At 36.4% G+C, this 19,264-nt stretch overlaps 1 protein-coding gene and 1 pseudogene across 1 annotated transcript; one reads left to right on the top strand and one right to left on the bottom strand.

Annotated features, from left to right (window-relative positions):
• The first annotated feature begins 1,175 nt into the window (after positions 1–1,175).
• On the top strand, positions 1,176–6,152 carry LOC107557154 (extracellular calcium-sensing receptor-like; annotated as a pseudogene).
• A 5,466-nt stretch (positions 6,153–11,618) lies between these two features.
• LOC107557170 (extracellular calcium-sensing receptor-like) lies at positions 11,619–16,096 on the bottom strand. The gene is made up of 6 exons (XM_016240498.1): positions 15,876–16,096; positions 15,436–15,727; positions 14,375–15,202; positions 14,011–14,238; positions 12,627–12,750; positions 11,619–12,532 (listed from the first exon to the last, which is right to left on the bottom strand). Exons 1-6 carry the CDS (start codon positions 16,094–16,096, stop codon positions 11,619–11,621), a joined length of 2,607 nt encoding a protein of 868 aa, XP_016095984.1.
• Positions 16,097–19,264: the final 3,168 nt, after the last annotated feature.

The raw sequence follows: 19,264 nt of genomic DNA, 5'->3' as shown, positions 1-19,264 counted from the left end.
GAGTCGTCAGGAATTCGAATCTTATTCTGTTACGGCTCTACGTCACAAAGTAACACATTTGCATAATGTCTGCCCACGTTCTACGTTGCCAACTTGCCCGCCCACAAACAGTATAATTTCCGTGTGGTTCACATTTCGAGAAGATGCTGTATCCTACGCTGTGAGAGTAAATTTGTTTTATCACACCTTATAATTACCACAAACTTGTTAACACTTACCACTGAGAAACGTCCTGCTCCAGTCGTGCTCTTGTCGATCAGCCAGTTCAACCGCTTCATCATCAGACTCCGGCTCGAATTGGTAAGGTACAATCGATACTATCTTTTCTATGTATTGACAAGTCTCCAGGGCTGTCATTCCATCATGGCAATGGACATTTCGTTTCCATCAAGACCAATCCAGAGCCAATCTCTCTCCGGCTCTGGACCAATCACAAAGGACTGCACCATCTGACCAATCACAGCAGTGAGGGCTCACGGAAAGGAGGGGTTTAGAGAGACTGATTCTTTGAACTGCTTCGCATGAGTCAATTACGAATCATTTAGAAATGAGGTCAAATGAAATCTATTTTTTGAGAAAACTAACGTGTTTTTTTAACCTTGCATGCATGTAAACCTGTTTTAGGAGACTCATAAAACAATATTAGCAACCTTAAAAATGGCATAATAGGGGCACTTTAAGGCTGCAAAAAGTTGTAAACTAGGTTGCTGTATTCTATGATAGTGTTAGTCTGAGTAACAGCAAACACAAAAACAGGTTCATCAGGAAAACCCTGGTGAGTTTGTAATTAAAAATCAGTTTGTCAGAGGCTTTCATGCAGATGGGGCTTTGTTGTTTTAAGTCTGAAGATAACTGTATCACTGCCCCACGATTCTAAGAATACTGAATGTCCCTGTGCAGCTCTAACCGTGAGCTCATCAAAAATTATTGTGCAATTGTCTTTAATTCTGTAACTCAAGAGGAGCTGCAATTTGGTCCCATATGTTGTTTTCTCTGGCCCTTGTATTTCTACTGCTCTTTTGGGACTGTGGTCAAAAGAAATATCTCTTCTTGCCCTACACTGATGCACAAGGGTGCGGGAAGAGCATGTAACACTAAACTTTGTCAATGTCTGTACAAGTCCTATCCCAATTTCTGTGCTGGTGCTGATACTGTGTGCAGTATGTGGGGCTGGGATGGGGTTTTCTGTGGTAGAAGAGACTCTGCAGGAAAAGTGTGTGAACTTGGACACTTCACAGAGCTTAGACGGTCATGGTTTCTACCAGGATGGTGATGTGATTATCGGTGCTTTCATTAATGTACATAACCTGGCTGCGACCCCTGACCTGAGCTTCACCAGAAAAGATTATTTAGCGCCATGCTTAGAGTAAGTGATACGCCCTTTTTCATTCTCTTTCCTGTCTCTCTCCACACCTGTCAAGTACATGGAGTCTGTGTATTGATGTGTTTGGTAGAATAATATTTTATAAATTGTAACAGCTTGTTACATGATTTAATGTATTTCATTTTTAGTGCTTTGTTCATCCTGACACCAATATTGGGGACGCCAATAGCATATCCTCATTTGTGAATAAAATAGGAAGTAATATAATGAGTGGTAGATTCAATTTGAGTTGCATCATGGCATCTGCTGTTCTCAAGAGAGTCCTGGTTTGAGAAACTTTGGTTTTGCTGCTCAACCGTGAGTTTGTTGCTTTATTTTTCATCTTTTGCTTTTGTGTAAAACTTGTGAGGTTTATTGTTTGGGGAAAGTCACTTATTTGAATGCTTTGTGGGTTGTATTTGTTTGGTGAGTTTGTTTGAAAGTTAATGAGTTGTTTTCTTTTGTAGAGGACTTTATGTATCCTACCAACTTATGGTACTTTGTGGAGTGCAGAACTATGGATCTTGGGTGCAGTTTTGCAACCGCCTAAAGATTTTTTTTAAAGGGTTTCTGACCCTCTGTTCCATTTCGTCATTTCATCAGTTTACCCTTCAACAGATAAGACTTTATAACACTGACTGCTCTCCTTTAGCATCTTTGTTGGACATTTCATACACACATATTCCTACCTTTTATTTGGTCATTGCCTTTATCTATTTAGAATGTTTTATGTTTTTTTTCATGTTTAGGCGATGTCAGTTTGTGTGTTTTGTATTTGTGTAGAAACTCAATATATGTTGGGAAAAGTGTTTTGTTATGGGTTATTTTTTGTGTGTATTTAGACCAGCCTCTGAACACTATCCCTTAGATTCTTGCAGAACTGATTCCCCCTCATCCTCATATAACAATACCAGTTTGACTAGCTGGAATGGTTATAAAATGTAAAATCATTCTCTGACATTTTCCCTGCAGATGTAGGATTTTTTGACATTTTATTTGGGTTAATGCACACTATACCAGTCAAAAGTTTTTGAACAATAAGATTTTTAATATTTTTAAAGAATTCTCTTCTGCTCACCAAGCCTGCATTTATTTGATCCAAAATACAGCAAAAGGTTGCACAGGTTCAACTGGGTTATCACGTAATCATATCACGATAGCTGTTCCCGTATCCCGTTATGTCAATGATTAGTGGAGGAAACAAAACATGCGGCACCACTAGACCCGCCAATGTCCTCATTGGAGATTCTTCTTCTACACAAAGCATTCTTCTGTCCAGGACCCTGAGTCCCATGCAGATCGCAGTGGTGAGGTTATAGCCTATTACCCACCAAAAAATGTGGATAGAATTGATGTTTAGTCATTTGTAAATATGCAATATGACATTTAAATGCATGCTCTGTCAAATAATGTTTGAAATGTTCTTTCAGATCAGCTACCTGGCCAGCTGCCCGTGTCTTAGTGACAGACAAAAGTACCCTAATTTCCGCACTGTCCCCAGTGATGCCTATCAGGCATGTACCATGGCACAGATGGCCTAACGCTTAGGCTGGACCGGGGTTGGAGCCGTGGTTGCCAATAATGACTATGGACGCGGGGCTGTGCAGGTGTTTGAAAAGGAAATCAAGGGCATGGGAATCTGCTTGGCCTTTTTTCACTCACTTTACAGGGAGCAGTTAGCAAAGGATGTGGCCCGTGCCGCTGCAACAATCCAAGCCTCTTCTGCCCACGTAATCCTGGTGTTTTCTTGGTATATGGATGTAGAGGTGTTTCTTTTGGAATTGGTCCATATGAACGTGACAGGCAGGCTGTTCCTGGCCAGTGAGATCTGAAGCACTAGCACCTATCTCTTGGCCAATCCCCAGCTCTTCACCATCGCTACACTGGGTGTAGCTTTATGAAGTGCACCTATACCTGGTTTTGATGCACATCTCTGGCAACTACATCCTGCCTGTTACCCTGATGATGAATTCTTGAGGACCTTGTGGGAAATACATTACAAACAAAATACATACCTTATGAAAAGCTCTTCCAAGGCAATTCAGAAAGCCCTTCCTCCATGCAGTGGCAGAGAGAGTATGGAGGGGGTTCAGAGTTGATTTACCTATACTTTTCAGCTGACAGTGACGTATAATATTTATTTAGCTGAAAATGCTGCTGCTCATGCACTTCATTCTTTGCTGGCGTGCACCCCGCAAAATAACTCTGATCCTAAAATAAAACCAAAGTGCTCCTCTCCAGACAACATCACTCCAGCAGAGGTATGCATCTCATGTGACATTTTTGTATTTATTTATTTTTATTATATTTATTTCTATAGTGGTCAAAAACAAAAAAATTAGGGCTGTCAATCGATGACATTTAAAAAAAATCTAATTTATTACACAATGTGGCAATTAATTAATCTAGTTAATACCATATTAATCACCCATTAAATTTGACTGAGAAATTACCCACAAAAGAAAATTTAAAGCCATTATTGTGTTACATGAAAAAGCATGAAATATAATTACTTTTTTTTGGGGAGGAGCGTGAACTCTTGCTTTAATTAGATTTTTTATTAATACGTAAAAATATTTATAAAAATATAAAAAAATAATTTTTTTAATGAAATGATACTCTAAATAAGAAACCAGTTGGTGGCGGTAAATGTCTTGAATAAGTCATTCATTCATTCATTCGTTCGAATGGCCGATTCATTCAGGAATGTTAAATGGCTCTCTTTATGAATGGGCCATTGAATCATTGGTTCACCCGATTCGTTCAAAACATTCAGAAAGGAAACAGCGCTGAGTTGCTCTGAGACGCACAACAGTTCTTCTGTGTCATATGTAATATTTGCGTTAGCAAAACTGAGCAAAAACAGACAATATTGTGTTTAATATATAACACAATATTAACTTCTTATTTACTGACCTGTTGTATAAAATTACATTTGCACTCGTGCTATTTGGGACAAAACCAACACTCATGTGATATTGCTCTCGCTGCTCATGTGATGCAAAAACTCATAGTGCACAGTTTTTTTTGGCCCAATATCTCAAATTTTAGGGGCACATATGTATGGACTAGTTGTTGCCCATGTTTTTCAAAAGTCAACTGTATAAAATGTAAGATGACAGGTCTGGGGCAGGTGCGTTAACTGCGTTAAAATATTTTAATCACATTATTTTTCCATAACTAATTAATTCAATTAATGCATTTAACTGTCAGCCCTATTAAAATGTCATTGCATCAAATAACAAGATATTAACACAACTACCTAACTGGCATATATTTTAAAGAAAGCTAACTTTTTAAACAATAGTAAGAAGTGTTTTTAAAAGATGTTTGATTTTTAACGTGTTTTAGACTTGTATTTATTTAAATATTTGATTTGTTATATTTTAATGGACTGAAAATTATAATCTTTTAGTGTAATTTTATTTACATAATTTATTATCTCCTACTCTTTCAATTTAAGATTATATATAAAAGCAGCATATGTATAAGGTTAAAACGACTGTTAAATAATCAGCTGTAAAAAAATTGCCAGCACAGAACATAATTAATTTAGAACCTTAATTATGTACTTAATCAAATGAACACAATTTGAATGTTTCAATTCGTCTAAGTAAGATAACCTTTCAAGTAAGGCATATTTACTCACATTTATGCACATTTATAAGCAATACATACAATGTTTAATGCTAAGTATTTGGTATTAGTTTTAAGAATCTGCATTAAAATCATTTATTTTAATTATGGGTTAAATGTTCATATATTTTGTCCCATTTTGTCCCATTAATTTTATGGTTGTTCCAAACATATTAAATATTCTCTCTTTTCCTGACATGTTCAGCTTTTACAGTACAAGTTCATTTTCACCACCCAGTTAGGAGAGGAGTTTTATTTCCAGGATAGCAGCATTCCACCTGTCTATAACCTGCTGAACTGGCAGAGAGCTCCTGATGGTTCACTCCAGTATGTTTCCATCGGATGAGTGGATGGGAACTAGCTCATTATTATTGAGTCGGCTAGTTCATGGCCTGGAGACTCTGGGAAGGTTAGATGGGCTTCTAATATAAATCTAAACAATTATATAAAAAAGGTGTAATATATTGTGTAACGTGTTCCCAGATGCCTGTATCCGTGTGCACTTCTGAGTGTCCACCTGGGGCACGTAAAGCCATTAAGAAGGGTCTGTCAGTGTGCTGTTTTGACTGTCTGCCCTGTACGGAGGGAGAAATCAGTAACAGTACAAGCCAATAACATGTTCTAACACTAATTTATAAAGTCACTAAATACCTTAAAGCTTTAATGTTTCTCTTTATAATTTTTCCCCTAGGCTCAATAAAATGTTTTCGCTGTCCCCAAGAGTTCTGGCCTAATAGTTTCAGAAATGAATGTGTGCCCCGCGATACTGAGTTCCTCTCCTTTAGAGAAACAATGGGCATCACACTGGTAAGTGTTGCCGTTTCGGGTGCCATCATTACAGCTACAGTGGCTGTGATTTTCCTGTACCATAGGAGCACTCTGGTAGTTAAAGCCAACAACTCTGAACTCAGCCTCCTGCTCCCGCTGTCTCTCAAACTCTGCTTCTTGTGCTCGCTGGGGTTTGTAGGCCAGCCATCACTCTAGTCATGTAGGATTCAACAGGCTGCATTTGGGATCAGTTTTGTCCTGTATTCTGGTCAAGACAATTGTGGTTCTAGTTGCATTTCACTCCACTAGACCTGGATCCTCAGCTCTTATCAGATGATTCGGACCAGGCCAGCAGAGAGGAAGTGTTCTGGGGCCTCATTTATAAAATGTTGCCTATAAACCGTACTAAATTTGTTCTAAGATCATTTCTCAAAAGTGCGTAAGTGTGATTCAGAGAAAACGAACGTGCCCACAAAAACACGTGCATACGCCTCTCTTCCAGATGTGACATTTATAAATTGCAAATTATCTTGAAATTGTGCGTAGCTGACTGGTGTCAGATCTCCGCCTTGTAAACGCCCCCTAATTAATATCATTACCATATAAAAGAGCACACGCCAATATCCAACTTTCTATACATGAGAATGACGAGCACAAAGAGAAAAAAAAAACTTTACTGAGTCTGAAATTGAGGTCCTGCTGGCGGAGGTAGAAGTTCGTGCGGGGACACTTTTTTTTTAATAATGTGTAATTATTCTGTGGACAAACAATGTGTGTGGTTATATTTTCTTCTATTGACTATTATCAAAATTACTACTTCTAGAAACAACAGAAATAATAATAATAATAATAATAATAGTAATTATAAAACAATTAGGTTTCCAAAAGTAAGAATAAACTACGAATTCAAGTAAAATTTTCAGTCATCTTATAAAAAGTGAGCCATCTTACTTTTAAAATCACTTGCTATGACAACTAATAAAAAGTTTAGTATCACGAAATACTTGCAAAACTTTAAAAATCATTATTGAAAGAAAAATTGGACGGCTCATATCATAATAAAATTAATTTATTACACGATTATGGTCTCCGGTCTGAAAAAACCTGCATGTGATTTGGCATTTCTTTATATTTACACAGTTTACTAATGCTGCTCAAATGCGGAATTAATGTACTGACACAAAAATATATATTGCATTTTATACAACTATAACTGATGTAAATGACAAAAATAAAATGTAAGGCTGATGTCTCTATTCATCTTCACAGAAGCAAAGCAGCAGATGTTATAAATAAAAACAGTTAACAATGTTATTGAATAGAATATAATAAAACCGTTATTGCATGACATAGGCCTATTCTTATAGGCTACACAGTCAAAACAGTCAGAGAAGCGTTTACGCATCCCCCCCCCCATTTTATGTATTAGTAGTAAATCAAGACTTCGCAAGTTCTCTTGTAAAATAAAATAATAATAAAAAAACAACATGGAATAAACTGTGTACAGAAAGCGAGTAAAGACATTTCAACATTAGGCTACTAAAAAGGTCAGTTTAATCTTGCAAAAACTCCCGATAATAAAAAATCTGCATACACTGCACAATTAATCTCTTACACTGCATCTTTGTTTATGATGAATTTGGTGCATACACGTACACCACTTTTATTATTATTGCAGCTTAGATGTTCAAATAGCTGCAGTACTCCAACTTTGCCACAAGGAAAAGTGCATACGTCTGCTCAGACCCTGACGTGGCGGTAAGTACTTTTCCATGTCAAAGACCATTTTTATAAATATGAAAGTTGCCGGGGATTTTAGTGTATGCACACTCTAAGATCAAATCTGTGTGTATGCACATTTTATAAATGAGGCCGTCAGTCCACCTTCACCTCACCGTAACTTTGGAATCCAAGAGTCAAAGGTCATCCTTGAGTGCACAGTTGCGTCAGCTGTAGGTTTCGCCTGTGTACTGGGCTACATTGGCTTTCTGGCTGCTGTCTGCTTCCTGCTGGCCTTCTTTGCCCGTAAACTTCCAGATAATTTTAACGAAGCAAAATTAATTAGTCTCAGCATGCTGATCTTCTGTGCTGTGTGGATTGCATTTGTGCCAGCATATGTCAGCTCGCCAGGGAAGTACAGCATAGCAGTGGAAATTTTTGCCATATTGGCCTCTAGTTTTGGACTCTTGTTTTGTATCTTTGTCCCAAAATGTTACAATATTTTACTCAAGCCAGAAAACAATAAAAAGTTTATTATGGGAAAAGCAAAAATATACAGGTGAGACATTTTCTTTTCTGTTTTGTGATTCTGTTTCCCTATAATAAAGCTGTTCTGAGTCACAGTCATGGTTGTTTCTGTGATTCATTTAGTGCAAGGGCTTCTCAAATATGTCCTGAAGATTTTGTCCAATTTTCACAAGTACATTTTCCAAAACAGACAAAAGTGTTCACACACTTAATTCACAGCCTGCTATGAATATGTTCTAAAATGTAGAATTGTTTTCTTTCACACAACTTCTATTTCAAAATATAATGCAGAGTGGGTTCAAGTCTACAAACCCCTGTAAAAATGCAGCTTTTTGAGATATAAAAATGAATTTAAGTCAGATCTAATCAGTAATCAGAGAACAAGAAATAAGGCACAGGATAGCATCAAATCCCAGGTTATGTGATTATGCAGAGATATACTCTCAGGATCTTGTGATTGTCAGTAACAAATAAATTATAGTTTAATATCCCTGTCTCCACCCATGTGTCATATCATCTTTCATAAAAAAAATAAATAAAAAAAAACCATGCTGATCCAACATGTCAATCTCAGCCAAAATGATGGTTTGGATGAAAAATGAACATTGTATCATTCACCTTGCTATCTGGGTTTGAACATCATAGAACATCAGTGGAGATAATGATATGAAACCCCCCACCCCACACCTTTAAGTTAAGTTTTTAGAATTGTTTTTTTTATTATTATTATTATTTAGGGTTGGGCTCTAACTGGGCAGCACTACAATGAAGGAAAGTTATTATTATTATTATTATTATTTTTAATCCTTTATTTTTCCAGGAAGGTCCCATTGAGATTAAAAATATCTCTTTCAAGGAGTCCTGGCCAAGATGACCGTACAAACAAAGAGTTTCACATAAATTTAAAAGGTTATACAACACACAGAACAGAATTACAGACAAACAAAGCAAAACAATAATCATAAATCAACAGCCTAATTAAAACAACCACAAGGTTCATTCATTACATGCTGCAATACTTTAAAAAAAAATATTCAAAGAAGGAATTACTTCTAATGGAGTATTAATTTGAAAATCATTCCACAACCAAGGAGCATAGAAAGAAAAAGCTGATTTTTCATGTTCTGAATGCACCCCAGGCACTTCTAATTTAATCTCAATTGAAGATCTGGTTGTATAATTATTTCTACGCAAGCATAAAAGACTAGTAATATACTTTGGAAAGATACCCCACAATGCCTTTACAATAAACAACAGCATATGTGCTTTCCTTCTTTGATATAAGGAGGACCAGCCTACACTGTTATACAACAAACAATGGTGAGTACGTGAGCAAGTATTAGTTATAAATCATAACGCAACATGATAAACATTATCCAACCTTTTTAGTAAGTGTAAGGAAGAATGCATATAAATACAGTCACCATAATCTAAAATGGGTAAAAACATAGTCTGTATGATTCGCTTTCTAACTCCAAAGGAAAAGCATTTTTTTTTCTGAAACAAAAAAACCCAATCTTGGTTTGTTTTTTCACCAAGCAATCAATATGAACATCAAATGCCAACTTCTCGTCAAGCCATATCCCTAAATATTTATAAGCAGTTACTCTTTAAATGTGTAAGCCATCAACTGTAAAAATAGACGGTACAGTAGTCATAGAACGTCTACGTGTAAAAATAATGTATTTAGTTTTATTTGCATTTAAAAATAATTTCAGTTTTAATAAATTGTACTCTAAAGTATAAAACGAGTCCTGAAGGATTGTAATAGCTTGAGACAATGAGGATGCAGCTGAATAAATAATTGTATCGTCCGCATAAATATGAAACTTTGCAAAAGTTATTTCCTTATTTAAATCATTAATAAAAATAGAAAAAAGAAGTGGTGCCAGTAAAGAGCCTTGTGGGACACCCTTCTTGACTGTTAACATTGATGAGGTATAGTTATCTACAGAAACACATTGAGTTCTATTTGATACATAATTTTTAAACCACACTAAGGCCATATTACCGAGGCCTATACTCTTAAGTCTGTAACAATAAGGCATGATCCACCAAATCAAATGCTTTTGTCAAATCGACGAATAAATCCGCACAATGCTGTCTCTTATCCAAGGCAGAAATTAAATCATTAGTAACTAGGATAGCAGCTGTTATTGTACTATGGCCCGCTCTAAACCCTGACTGAAATACATTTAAAATATTATGTCGAAGTATTCTTTAATTTGTTCACTTAGCAAAGATTCAAATACTTTTGCTAGAACCGATAGTCTGGAAATAGGGCGATAATTATTAAAATCAGAGGAATCTCCTCCCTTTAATAGAGGCATAACCATAGCTGATTTCCAAGACGACGGAATAACATTAGTTGATAAACTTAAATTAAAAATCAACGCAATTGGTTCAGCAATAATGTCTGCAGAGACTTTTTAAAAAATTTGATCTATTTTATTAGGCCCAGCTGACTTCTTACAATCTAAATCTGACAATAATTGATAAACTTGAGTGGACAATATAGGGGTAAAAGAAAATAAGTCTGTTCTAATCAATTCATCAATGCCCTGTTCATCAATATCCAATGAATGATTCGTGCTTATAATCGAACTGGCAGAGATAAAATAACTTTTAAACGTATTAACCATATCAGCCTTATCAGAAATTAGTCTTTGGTTCAGTTTTAAAAAATTTGGACAACTAGTAAATGTATTTGATCCTATAAGAGATTGTGTTAATTTCCAAAATTTAGAGGGATCATTCATATTATCATTAATCAGATTATAATAATACTGATTTTTATAATTTTTATCAGTTTTGTGCATTTATTCCGTAATAATCTATAATGAGACCAGTCATCAATACTATTAGTTTTCTTTGCTGTGGACCAAGCTATATGTCTTTGCCTGACAAGTTTTGAGACAGATTTGTTGAACCAGGGATTATTTTTTCCACTGACCCTAAATCTGTTGAAAGGAGCATGTTTATTACAAATTTCCAAAAAAGTAGATTTTAAATAATCCCAAAATACAGCCACATCAGGTATAGATTAACTTTCCCGTAAATTACTATTATACACATTGTGCAAAAAAGATTGTACATTGAAAATTTTAAATACCTGTTTATATATAAATCTGGGTGAACTCTTAAGCATCTTAAAATCCTCACACATTATATTGCACAGTGGTCACTAATATCATTACAAAAAATTCCAATCGCTGAGAAAACATGGGGTACATTAGTTAAAATAACATCAATCAAAGATGATTTGTTCGTATCCTTTCCATTTAGATGAGTCTGTGAATTTATCAGTCGGCCCAGCATATGAGGGAGATGCTGATAAAAAAAAAAACCTTAAGCAATTAAAACTGTAGTAAAAAGCATTTATGTATTTATTTATTTGTTTATTTATTACAATTTACTGTTACTTTAGTGAGTATATCATGTTTCAATACATTATGCAAAACAGGCATTGCATGAGTCATCTGCATGTACCGTAAGACACGTGTTTTAATTACATACAATAGGAACACTAATACATATGTCTACAAGCAGGGCATTGATTGATTTGAAGGTTCATACACTAGAGATATGCAGACAGGATGTTAAACTATTTCTTTTGTGTTTCTCTTCCCATGATGGCATTTTTAGTGTTTCTCTCTGGATGTAAAAGGATGATGTAGCACTTTGGGGCAAATATGGCCACCAGTAATCCAAAACTAGAAGCTAAAATGGCAAATATCTCCACAGCTACTGCATATTTCCCTGGTGAGCTTACATATGCTGGAACAAACGCAATCCACACAGCACAGAAGATCAACATGCTAAATGTGATGAACTTTGTTTCATTAAAATTATCTGGAAGATTTCTTGCCAGGAAGGCTAATAGGAAACTTACTGCTGCCAAAAGTCCAATGTATCCCAACAGCATAGAAAAGCCAGCCACTGAGCCTATAGCACATTCATATACTATTTTAGATCGGATATACTGGTTGTTTTTATGTGGTGTTGGAGAGGCAGTTGATAGCCAGACTGCACATATCACAACCTGGAGGGCTGTTAGGACCAGAACAGTGCATCTTTGTTGAACTGCTCCAAACCATTTCATAGCACCTTTGCCCTCTGGTCGAGATGACTTGAACACGGCTATTACCACCATAGTCTTGACCAGGATGCTGGAAATGCACAGGACAAAGCTTATGCCAAACACAGCATGTCTTAACTGACACGTCCATAACTGTGGCTGGCCGATGAACAGTAGCACACACAGGAAACACATTTTGAGTGACACCAGCAGCAGGAAACTGAGCTCTGAGTTGTTGGCACGAACTATGGGAGTGTTACGGTGAAGAGTGAATACGATCATCACAAGAGCACAAAAGCAAGTGCCAAGAAGAGATGCAGTGGTCAGAGAGATGCCCAGAGGATCTTCATAGGACAGAAATTCTACTTCTTTCGGAACACACTGATCATTATCTGGACTGGACCAGAACTCATCTGGACATGTTGTGCACTCAATAGCATCTGTGATTACGTAAGAGAGAGAAAGTGAAAATGTAAGAGGGAACTGAGTTACATTAAAATTTTCAAACATTAATCTCCACAATAAAATAAACACCTGTTGTGTTTGAAATCTCTCCATCTCCGCATGGCAGGCAGTCAAAACAGCAGACAGGAAGGCCCTTGCGTGTGGCTCGTCTGGTGCCTGGGGGGCAACTCTCACTGCACACAGACCTTGGGGGCTGAAAGAGACACCAACTGTTATTAGTGATGTGTTTCTCATCTTTTTTACATAATGACAATCTCGACCTATATTAATTATTCTCATTTGTCTTATCATGGTATTGACTATTATTTGAAGAGTTTGGTTCCAAAATGCAATAAATGCCATTTAAAAAAAAATTTGAGTTTCCGCCAAGATCAGTAAAATCAGTAACGCGATATCCGCCGAGTTATTCTGTCATGTTTTCTCCCTTTCTTTCCAAACTGCGACAAATGCCAGTCTCCCTTCTCTGCAGAATGCGATATATCTGTTCAACCAATCACAGTGCACCATTCCACGCACTCTAGACAGTAATGGCGGTGCTTTGAATGCACCCGGCATCCTAGTTTTCCTCATCTACTTTGTACTTTGTGATCAACAAACAAACTTAGGGCTGCACGATAAATCGCATGTGATTGTCATGCGCATCTCATCAGTAAGGCCGGTTCTGTGATTAATAGTAAATCTCCATCACGTGCTTTCAGATGGAGCGGCATTTAATACACAGAGCCGTAGATCATTGACAAGCTTTGCAATATTGCGTTCATAATCGCAGATGAGTCGCATTCGATAATGAATGCAATATTGCGTAGCTTGTCAGTGTAAGTGTTTTTATTAATTTTTTGTTAATACAGTGTATAGCACTATTCAACTAAATGAATGTAACTGGCAAAGATGAATGCACTTTTGGAAGTTGAATGTAAGGGAAATGTCATTTTGGAATTTCTGTGGTCTAATGTGATATTGTTGTTCATGTTCTTGTTCATGACTAAATTTTATTTTATTGCTGTAATTAATTTATAGCATTGACAAGATGACCAGTTGAATTCATTTTGGGAGCAATGACTGATTGAATGTATTTTTAGTCCAGTGCCTGTATGTAAGATTAGTATTGACCAAGTTCAGAGGCTGTCATATGTGGATTAACCATGTTGTGTTTCAATATGAAAAATAACTTTTATATTGATTCAATGGATTTATTGCATTTTGCGGAAAAAATTAAATTTTATAATAAATCTTTGAAAATCTGGATTTTAATTTTTAATGTTATTATAACCTAAAGATGCTATGTGAATGTTTGAAGCAGAAAATAGTGGTTTTCATCTTGCCACTTTCTTGGTAAAGAAAACACATTTTTACTCAAATGAATCCAAATGGATTTATAACGTTTTGGAACCAAACTCTTCATTTAGACTGCATATCTGCAAAAAGGATGACATTAACAAGCAATGTTAGTTACTTTTTTTGTCTCAAAGTTCCAGTATATCGCATCCTCATCCAGTGTGAGCACCATCCCTGTTGTCGCTCCTTCACTTACTACACCAACTGTGTAGATCCTTATTGATCCATCAGAGCTTGGCTGCCAGTTCAGCACATCATAGATGGCCAGAGCATCTCCATTCTTATCAAATGACACATGATCCCCAAAACCTGTGGTGAAGTTCACTTTCTGTAGGTAGTGAACAAGCTGTACAGTTTGTAGACAGGACAGGTGTTATATGTTTATCTGAAATTTGAATTAATATAAAGCAAATATTTTGCTTTTACACATTCAGCTGATCTATATGCCTAAAGAGAATCTTTACTATAGCTGTGAGTCTTACCTGCCAGGGTTTCAGGTTTGTTATGTCGGCACAGCTGTTCCCACTGAATGGCCCTCTCCCCTCCTCACACTGCATCAGGTCATGAAGCGCATGTGCCAGAGCATAAACTGCCTTATAGACATTATAAGCTGCTCTCAACCCAGAAACATCAGTGTATGGTGTGTTTGTGGTGATCAGATCCTCCTCTCCTGTACATACATTTTTCACTTGCTCTCCATCTTTCACCGTACCCCCAGTTTCATAACTGCACCCGAACATGTTCTCCCAGAAGATCCTCAACATATTATTTCTTGGTTCATTGCTGGGACGAATACGGAGCAAAAAGTCATGAAGCCCCTGGATCTTTCCACGTCTAACGGCAATGCCCAGTGTGCCCCCCAGGAAGGGCAGTAAACGTGGTGTGTGGTATACAGGTGAGGTGGCCCAAGCTTCACTCGCAATCCACTGCCTGCCTGTCATGTTCTGCGACACCACCTCCTCCATCAAAGGTAACAAAAAGGATGAAGTGGAAAAAACAACCACCACTCTAGCTGTAGAGGCCCGAATCACTCCTGTTATATGCCGAATATCTCTGGGGTTGTTATCATGGGGCAGGATTTCAGAAAAAGCAACACAATGTCCAAACAGCTGCATTTCCTGCTGGAAGGACTGAGCAGCATAGACGCCGTAGTCATCATCACTGTAGATGAGACCAACCCAGGTCCATCCAAAATGCCTCAAGATTTGAATCATAGCCCGCACCTGGAAGGCATCGCTGGGGATTGTTCTGAAGAAAGAGGGGTACTTTTTCCTGTCACTCAAACAGGAGCAGGTGGCGTAGTAACTAACCTAATGAGTTAGATGGTGAGAAAGAGTAGAAGACATGAGATGGAACAGAATAGATTGACGATCAACAAAACTGATCAGTGCTTTTGTCATTTTTTTCATGAACAAGCAGATGATAAAGTAAGGTCTGGAAGAAACAGATCAAGGATATATATTATTGAAAATGACACAGCATTTAACTGAAAAGTGCAAAAATATGCATACAGTGTATTTGTACTTTTTTCATCCCATCTTACTATAGGTACTCTAAATAGTCCCAGAACACTGGAAATCGCAATGGAAGGAGTTGAACTTGGATCACCCACAATACCAATTACTGGCGGAGGACCAGTGCAGTTGAGGTTGGAGAAGGACTTCTCAGTCCCACTAATTAGGGATATGGCAGCCCGAAACGCCATTCCTAGTCTCACACAGTTGTCATAAAGATGGTAACCAAGAGTGATGTTAGGCAGTAAGTTTGGATTCTTATTGATCTCATCTATTGCAAAAGCCATGGTCTGTGACTGCTGGAAGCTTTCCATATCAAATCTAAGAAAAACAGAAGTTATATATTGACATTAACAGTGGTTTCAATACAGATTTTTTTTTTCAAGACAGTATTTGAGCAAGGCAGCATTTCAAATTAACTGAGGTAAAAGAGCAAAAAGAATATTCATATTTCTGGCTCCAGACTCACTTTTCGCAGTATGGTGGATCTGGTTCTGTTTTGAAGCTCAGATCTGGGAAAACTGTGAAGAAATGAACCTGAAACAGGCCTCCAAGAATAACATCTCCATCCTGATACACCCCGTTCAACCGAAAGTGCCCCTGGAGCTGACATGTGTCTGATCTGAGGAGTGAAGCTGCAGAGATACAGTTAAAGGACAGGTATAGAGAAATATACAGAGTGATCCACATCTCTTGCTTTTTCTGAGCCACTCACCAATTCAGCTCACTAATTTATAATGAAGATTGTGTGGAGTGTTCTTGTAAAAGAGTGGGTGGTGCCAAATGGACATACCTGGAAATCAGAATGTCACCTTCCAATCTTTTTATTATTTATTAAAAATTACAACTTCAAGATTTTCTTTTTGTGTTTACTTTGCTGCCATGGTAGTACTGACGTGTTTCTTATTTTTCTAAATCAGTCCTTTAACTGGGGAAGAAAAACAGGAAAGAAATCATGGCCATTTTTCCAGTGAATTACTTTTGAGCTTATTTAGAGATTCGGAGCTAGAAAGAAAATTGCTAAAGCATATTATATCACCTATATCTACTTGCCCATCTCTTCTACTTGACAGTGATTTTTCTCAGCATGTCCTCTAGATGTCAGGCACATATTGGACTTCAGCTGAGTAATAAAACTAGAAACCTGTGGCAGTAGCAGTGTCTTGTGATACTATCAAATGGTAATACTAAGAAGAATGCTCTGTATCAATCTATGAATATTTTATGGTGTCTGCTAGGTAGTATCAAAAGCAATAAAGAATGAACAAGGTTTGTGCAGTTGTAAGTCATTAAACGGAAACAGTGTTTTAGTCAGCTAAGGCGTGTTAAATTAACTTCTAACTTTATTTCATTAATTGATTTATTAATAAATAATATTATATGGTTCTTGTATCATACCACAGACACGCTGCCTTATCAGGCAATTACTTCACAGGCAGCATTTGTGCATTAAAGTACCCCAGTTGGCATAATAGTATAATGATCTACAAAATCAAGACAGCTTTGTTGATAACTAAGCAAATATATATCTCCTTGGTAAATATGATCAAAGAAGGCTGTGAAAATATATCTGCATTGTTAATCATTTTGATAATTTATTTAAAAAATTCACATAAATCTAACCTTTCATTGGAGAATGAATTAAGAATTTAAAATGGGGGGAAATATCATTATGACATAAATGTTTTTCTCTAATACACATTGGACACAATTAACGGTACCCTTTTATTCAATGCTTTTTGAAACCTCCATTTGGCATAATAACAGCTCTGAGTTTTATCCTATAATGCCTGATGAGTTTAGAGAGCACCTGACAAGAGATCAGAGACCATTCATTCATCCAGAATCTCTCCAGACCCTTCAGATTCCCAGCTCCATGATGGTGCTTCTCCTCTTCAGTTCACCACACTCATTTTCTATAGGATTCAGGTCAGGGAACTGGAATGGCCATAGCAGAAGTTTGGTTTTGTGCCCAGTGACCCATTTTTATGTTGTTTTCAAGGTTTGTTTTTGGATTATTGTCCGGTTGGAAGATCCAAACATGGCCCATTATAAGATTTCTAACAGAGTCAGTCACTTTTTGATTTTTTTATCTGTTGGTATTTGATAGAATCAAAGATGCCATGTATCTAAACAAGATGTCCAGGACCTCCAGCAGAAATATAGGCCCACAATATAAAAAATACAGCAGTATATTTAATTGAACACATGGGGTACTTTTTTATCCCTGTGTGCACCAAACCCATCTTGAGAGTTTGTTGCTAAAAAGCTAATTTTTTAGAAGCCAGTCCCATTTGAAGTTCCAGTCGTGTCTGACAACAGAATATGCTGGGGATTGTTTTTGGATGAGAGCATTTTCTTTTCTTGATTTTTTTTCTTGTAACCCTCCCAAACAACATGTGGTGTATGTGCTGTTTTATTTTATTTGATTTTTTTTAAGGTTTTCTGACCCTGAGACTCAACTATTTTATGCAATTCTCCAGCTGTGGTCCTTGGTCCTTGGTCAAACTCTCCTTCTCACCGTGCATTAGGATGATATAGACACACGTCCTCTTCCAGGAAGATTTGTAACATTTTATATTGATTGGAAATTCTTAATTATTGCCCTGATGGTGGAAATGGGAATTTTCACTGCTCTAGCTTTTTTCTTAAAGTCACTTTCTAATTTGTGAATCTCAATTACCTTTTGCTGCACATCAGAAATATATTCTTTGGTTTTTCTCATTGTGATGGATGATTAAGGGAATTTGGCCTTTGTTTTCCCTCCTATTTATATTCCTGTGAAACAGGAAGCCATGGCTGGATAATTTCATGTTCATAATCACCCTGGTATGCTCAAAATTGTAAATATGAATAGGAATATACTTCACAGATATTTTACTCATAAGAATTTCTAGGGGTACCAATAATTGTGTCCACCGTGTATTTGAGAAAAAAAACATTTATGTCATAATGATATTTCCCCCCATTTTAAATTCCTATTCTCCAATGAAAGGTTAGATTTATGTGAATTTTTTAAATAATAGATCAAAGTGATTAACAATGCAGATTTATTTTCACAGCCTTCTTTGATCATATTTACCAATGGTGCCAATAATTCTGACCACGACTATATATATATATACTGTATATACATATATATATATTTTTTGTTTGTTTTTTTGTTTGCTACAATACTTCTTTCTCACTAGAGATGACATCAAAAGTGGAAAAAGTTGGTCAGAAAGGATCTTTCTTTCTTTCTAGATCAACTGTCATGGATTTTTTATTTTTATTTTACAATACTATTAAGACAAACCAATTATCACAAAAACAATCAAATCCCACTAAATCAACCATTTATTCATCCTCTACAACAAAGCAAAGTACATTTTTGTAGTACCAAATACTGGATAATCTTTTTCAGATCAAACTATAGTAATTAAAATCTATTTTTAAACAAGCTTTCAACATTTTAACAAATATGAATAACACATCATCATCTGTAGATCCCTCCACCCTATTTCGTCTACTCATATATACAGCCATCTTTGCTTTTTTCAAAATAAAATTAAAAAGCTGACACTGCTCCCTCTTTAATTGTGAATATCTATAACCTAGAATAAACATCTGTTTACAAAACAAACTACACCAAACAAATTAAAATGATTCTCCAGCATGGAAAACAGAGGCAAGAGACGGCAACAATCCATAAAACAATGAAAAACTGTTTCACGCAGAGTACAGAAAGGACAGTTTTTTTTTAACATCAGAGTTTAAAACAAAACGTTTAAAGGGGTCATATGATGCGATTTAAATTTTTCCTTTCTCTTTGGAGTGTTACAAGCTCTTGGTGCATAAAGAAGATCTGTAAAGTTG

This window comes from Sinocyclocheilus grahami, unplaced genomic scaffold (genome assembly GCF_001515645.1).
Source record: "Sinocyclocheilus grahami isolate Dianchi unplaced genomic scaffold, SAMN03320097.WGS_v1.1 scaffold591.1, whole genome shotgun sequence".
In the NCBI taxonomy this organism is placed as follows: Eukaryota; Metazoa; Chordata; class Actinopteri; order Cypriniformes; family Cyprinidae; genus Sinocyclocheilus; species Sinocyclocheilus grahami.
Note: the sequence above shows the minus strand (reverse complement) of the source record. Positions and strands in the feature narration are given on the sequence as shown.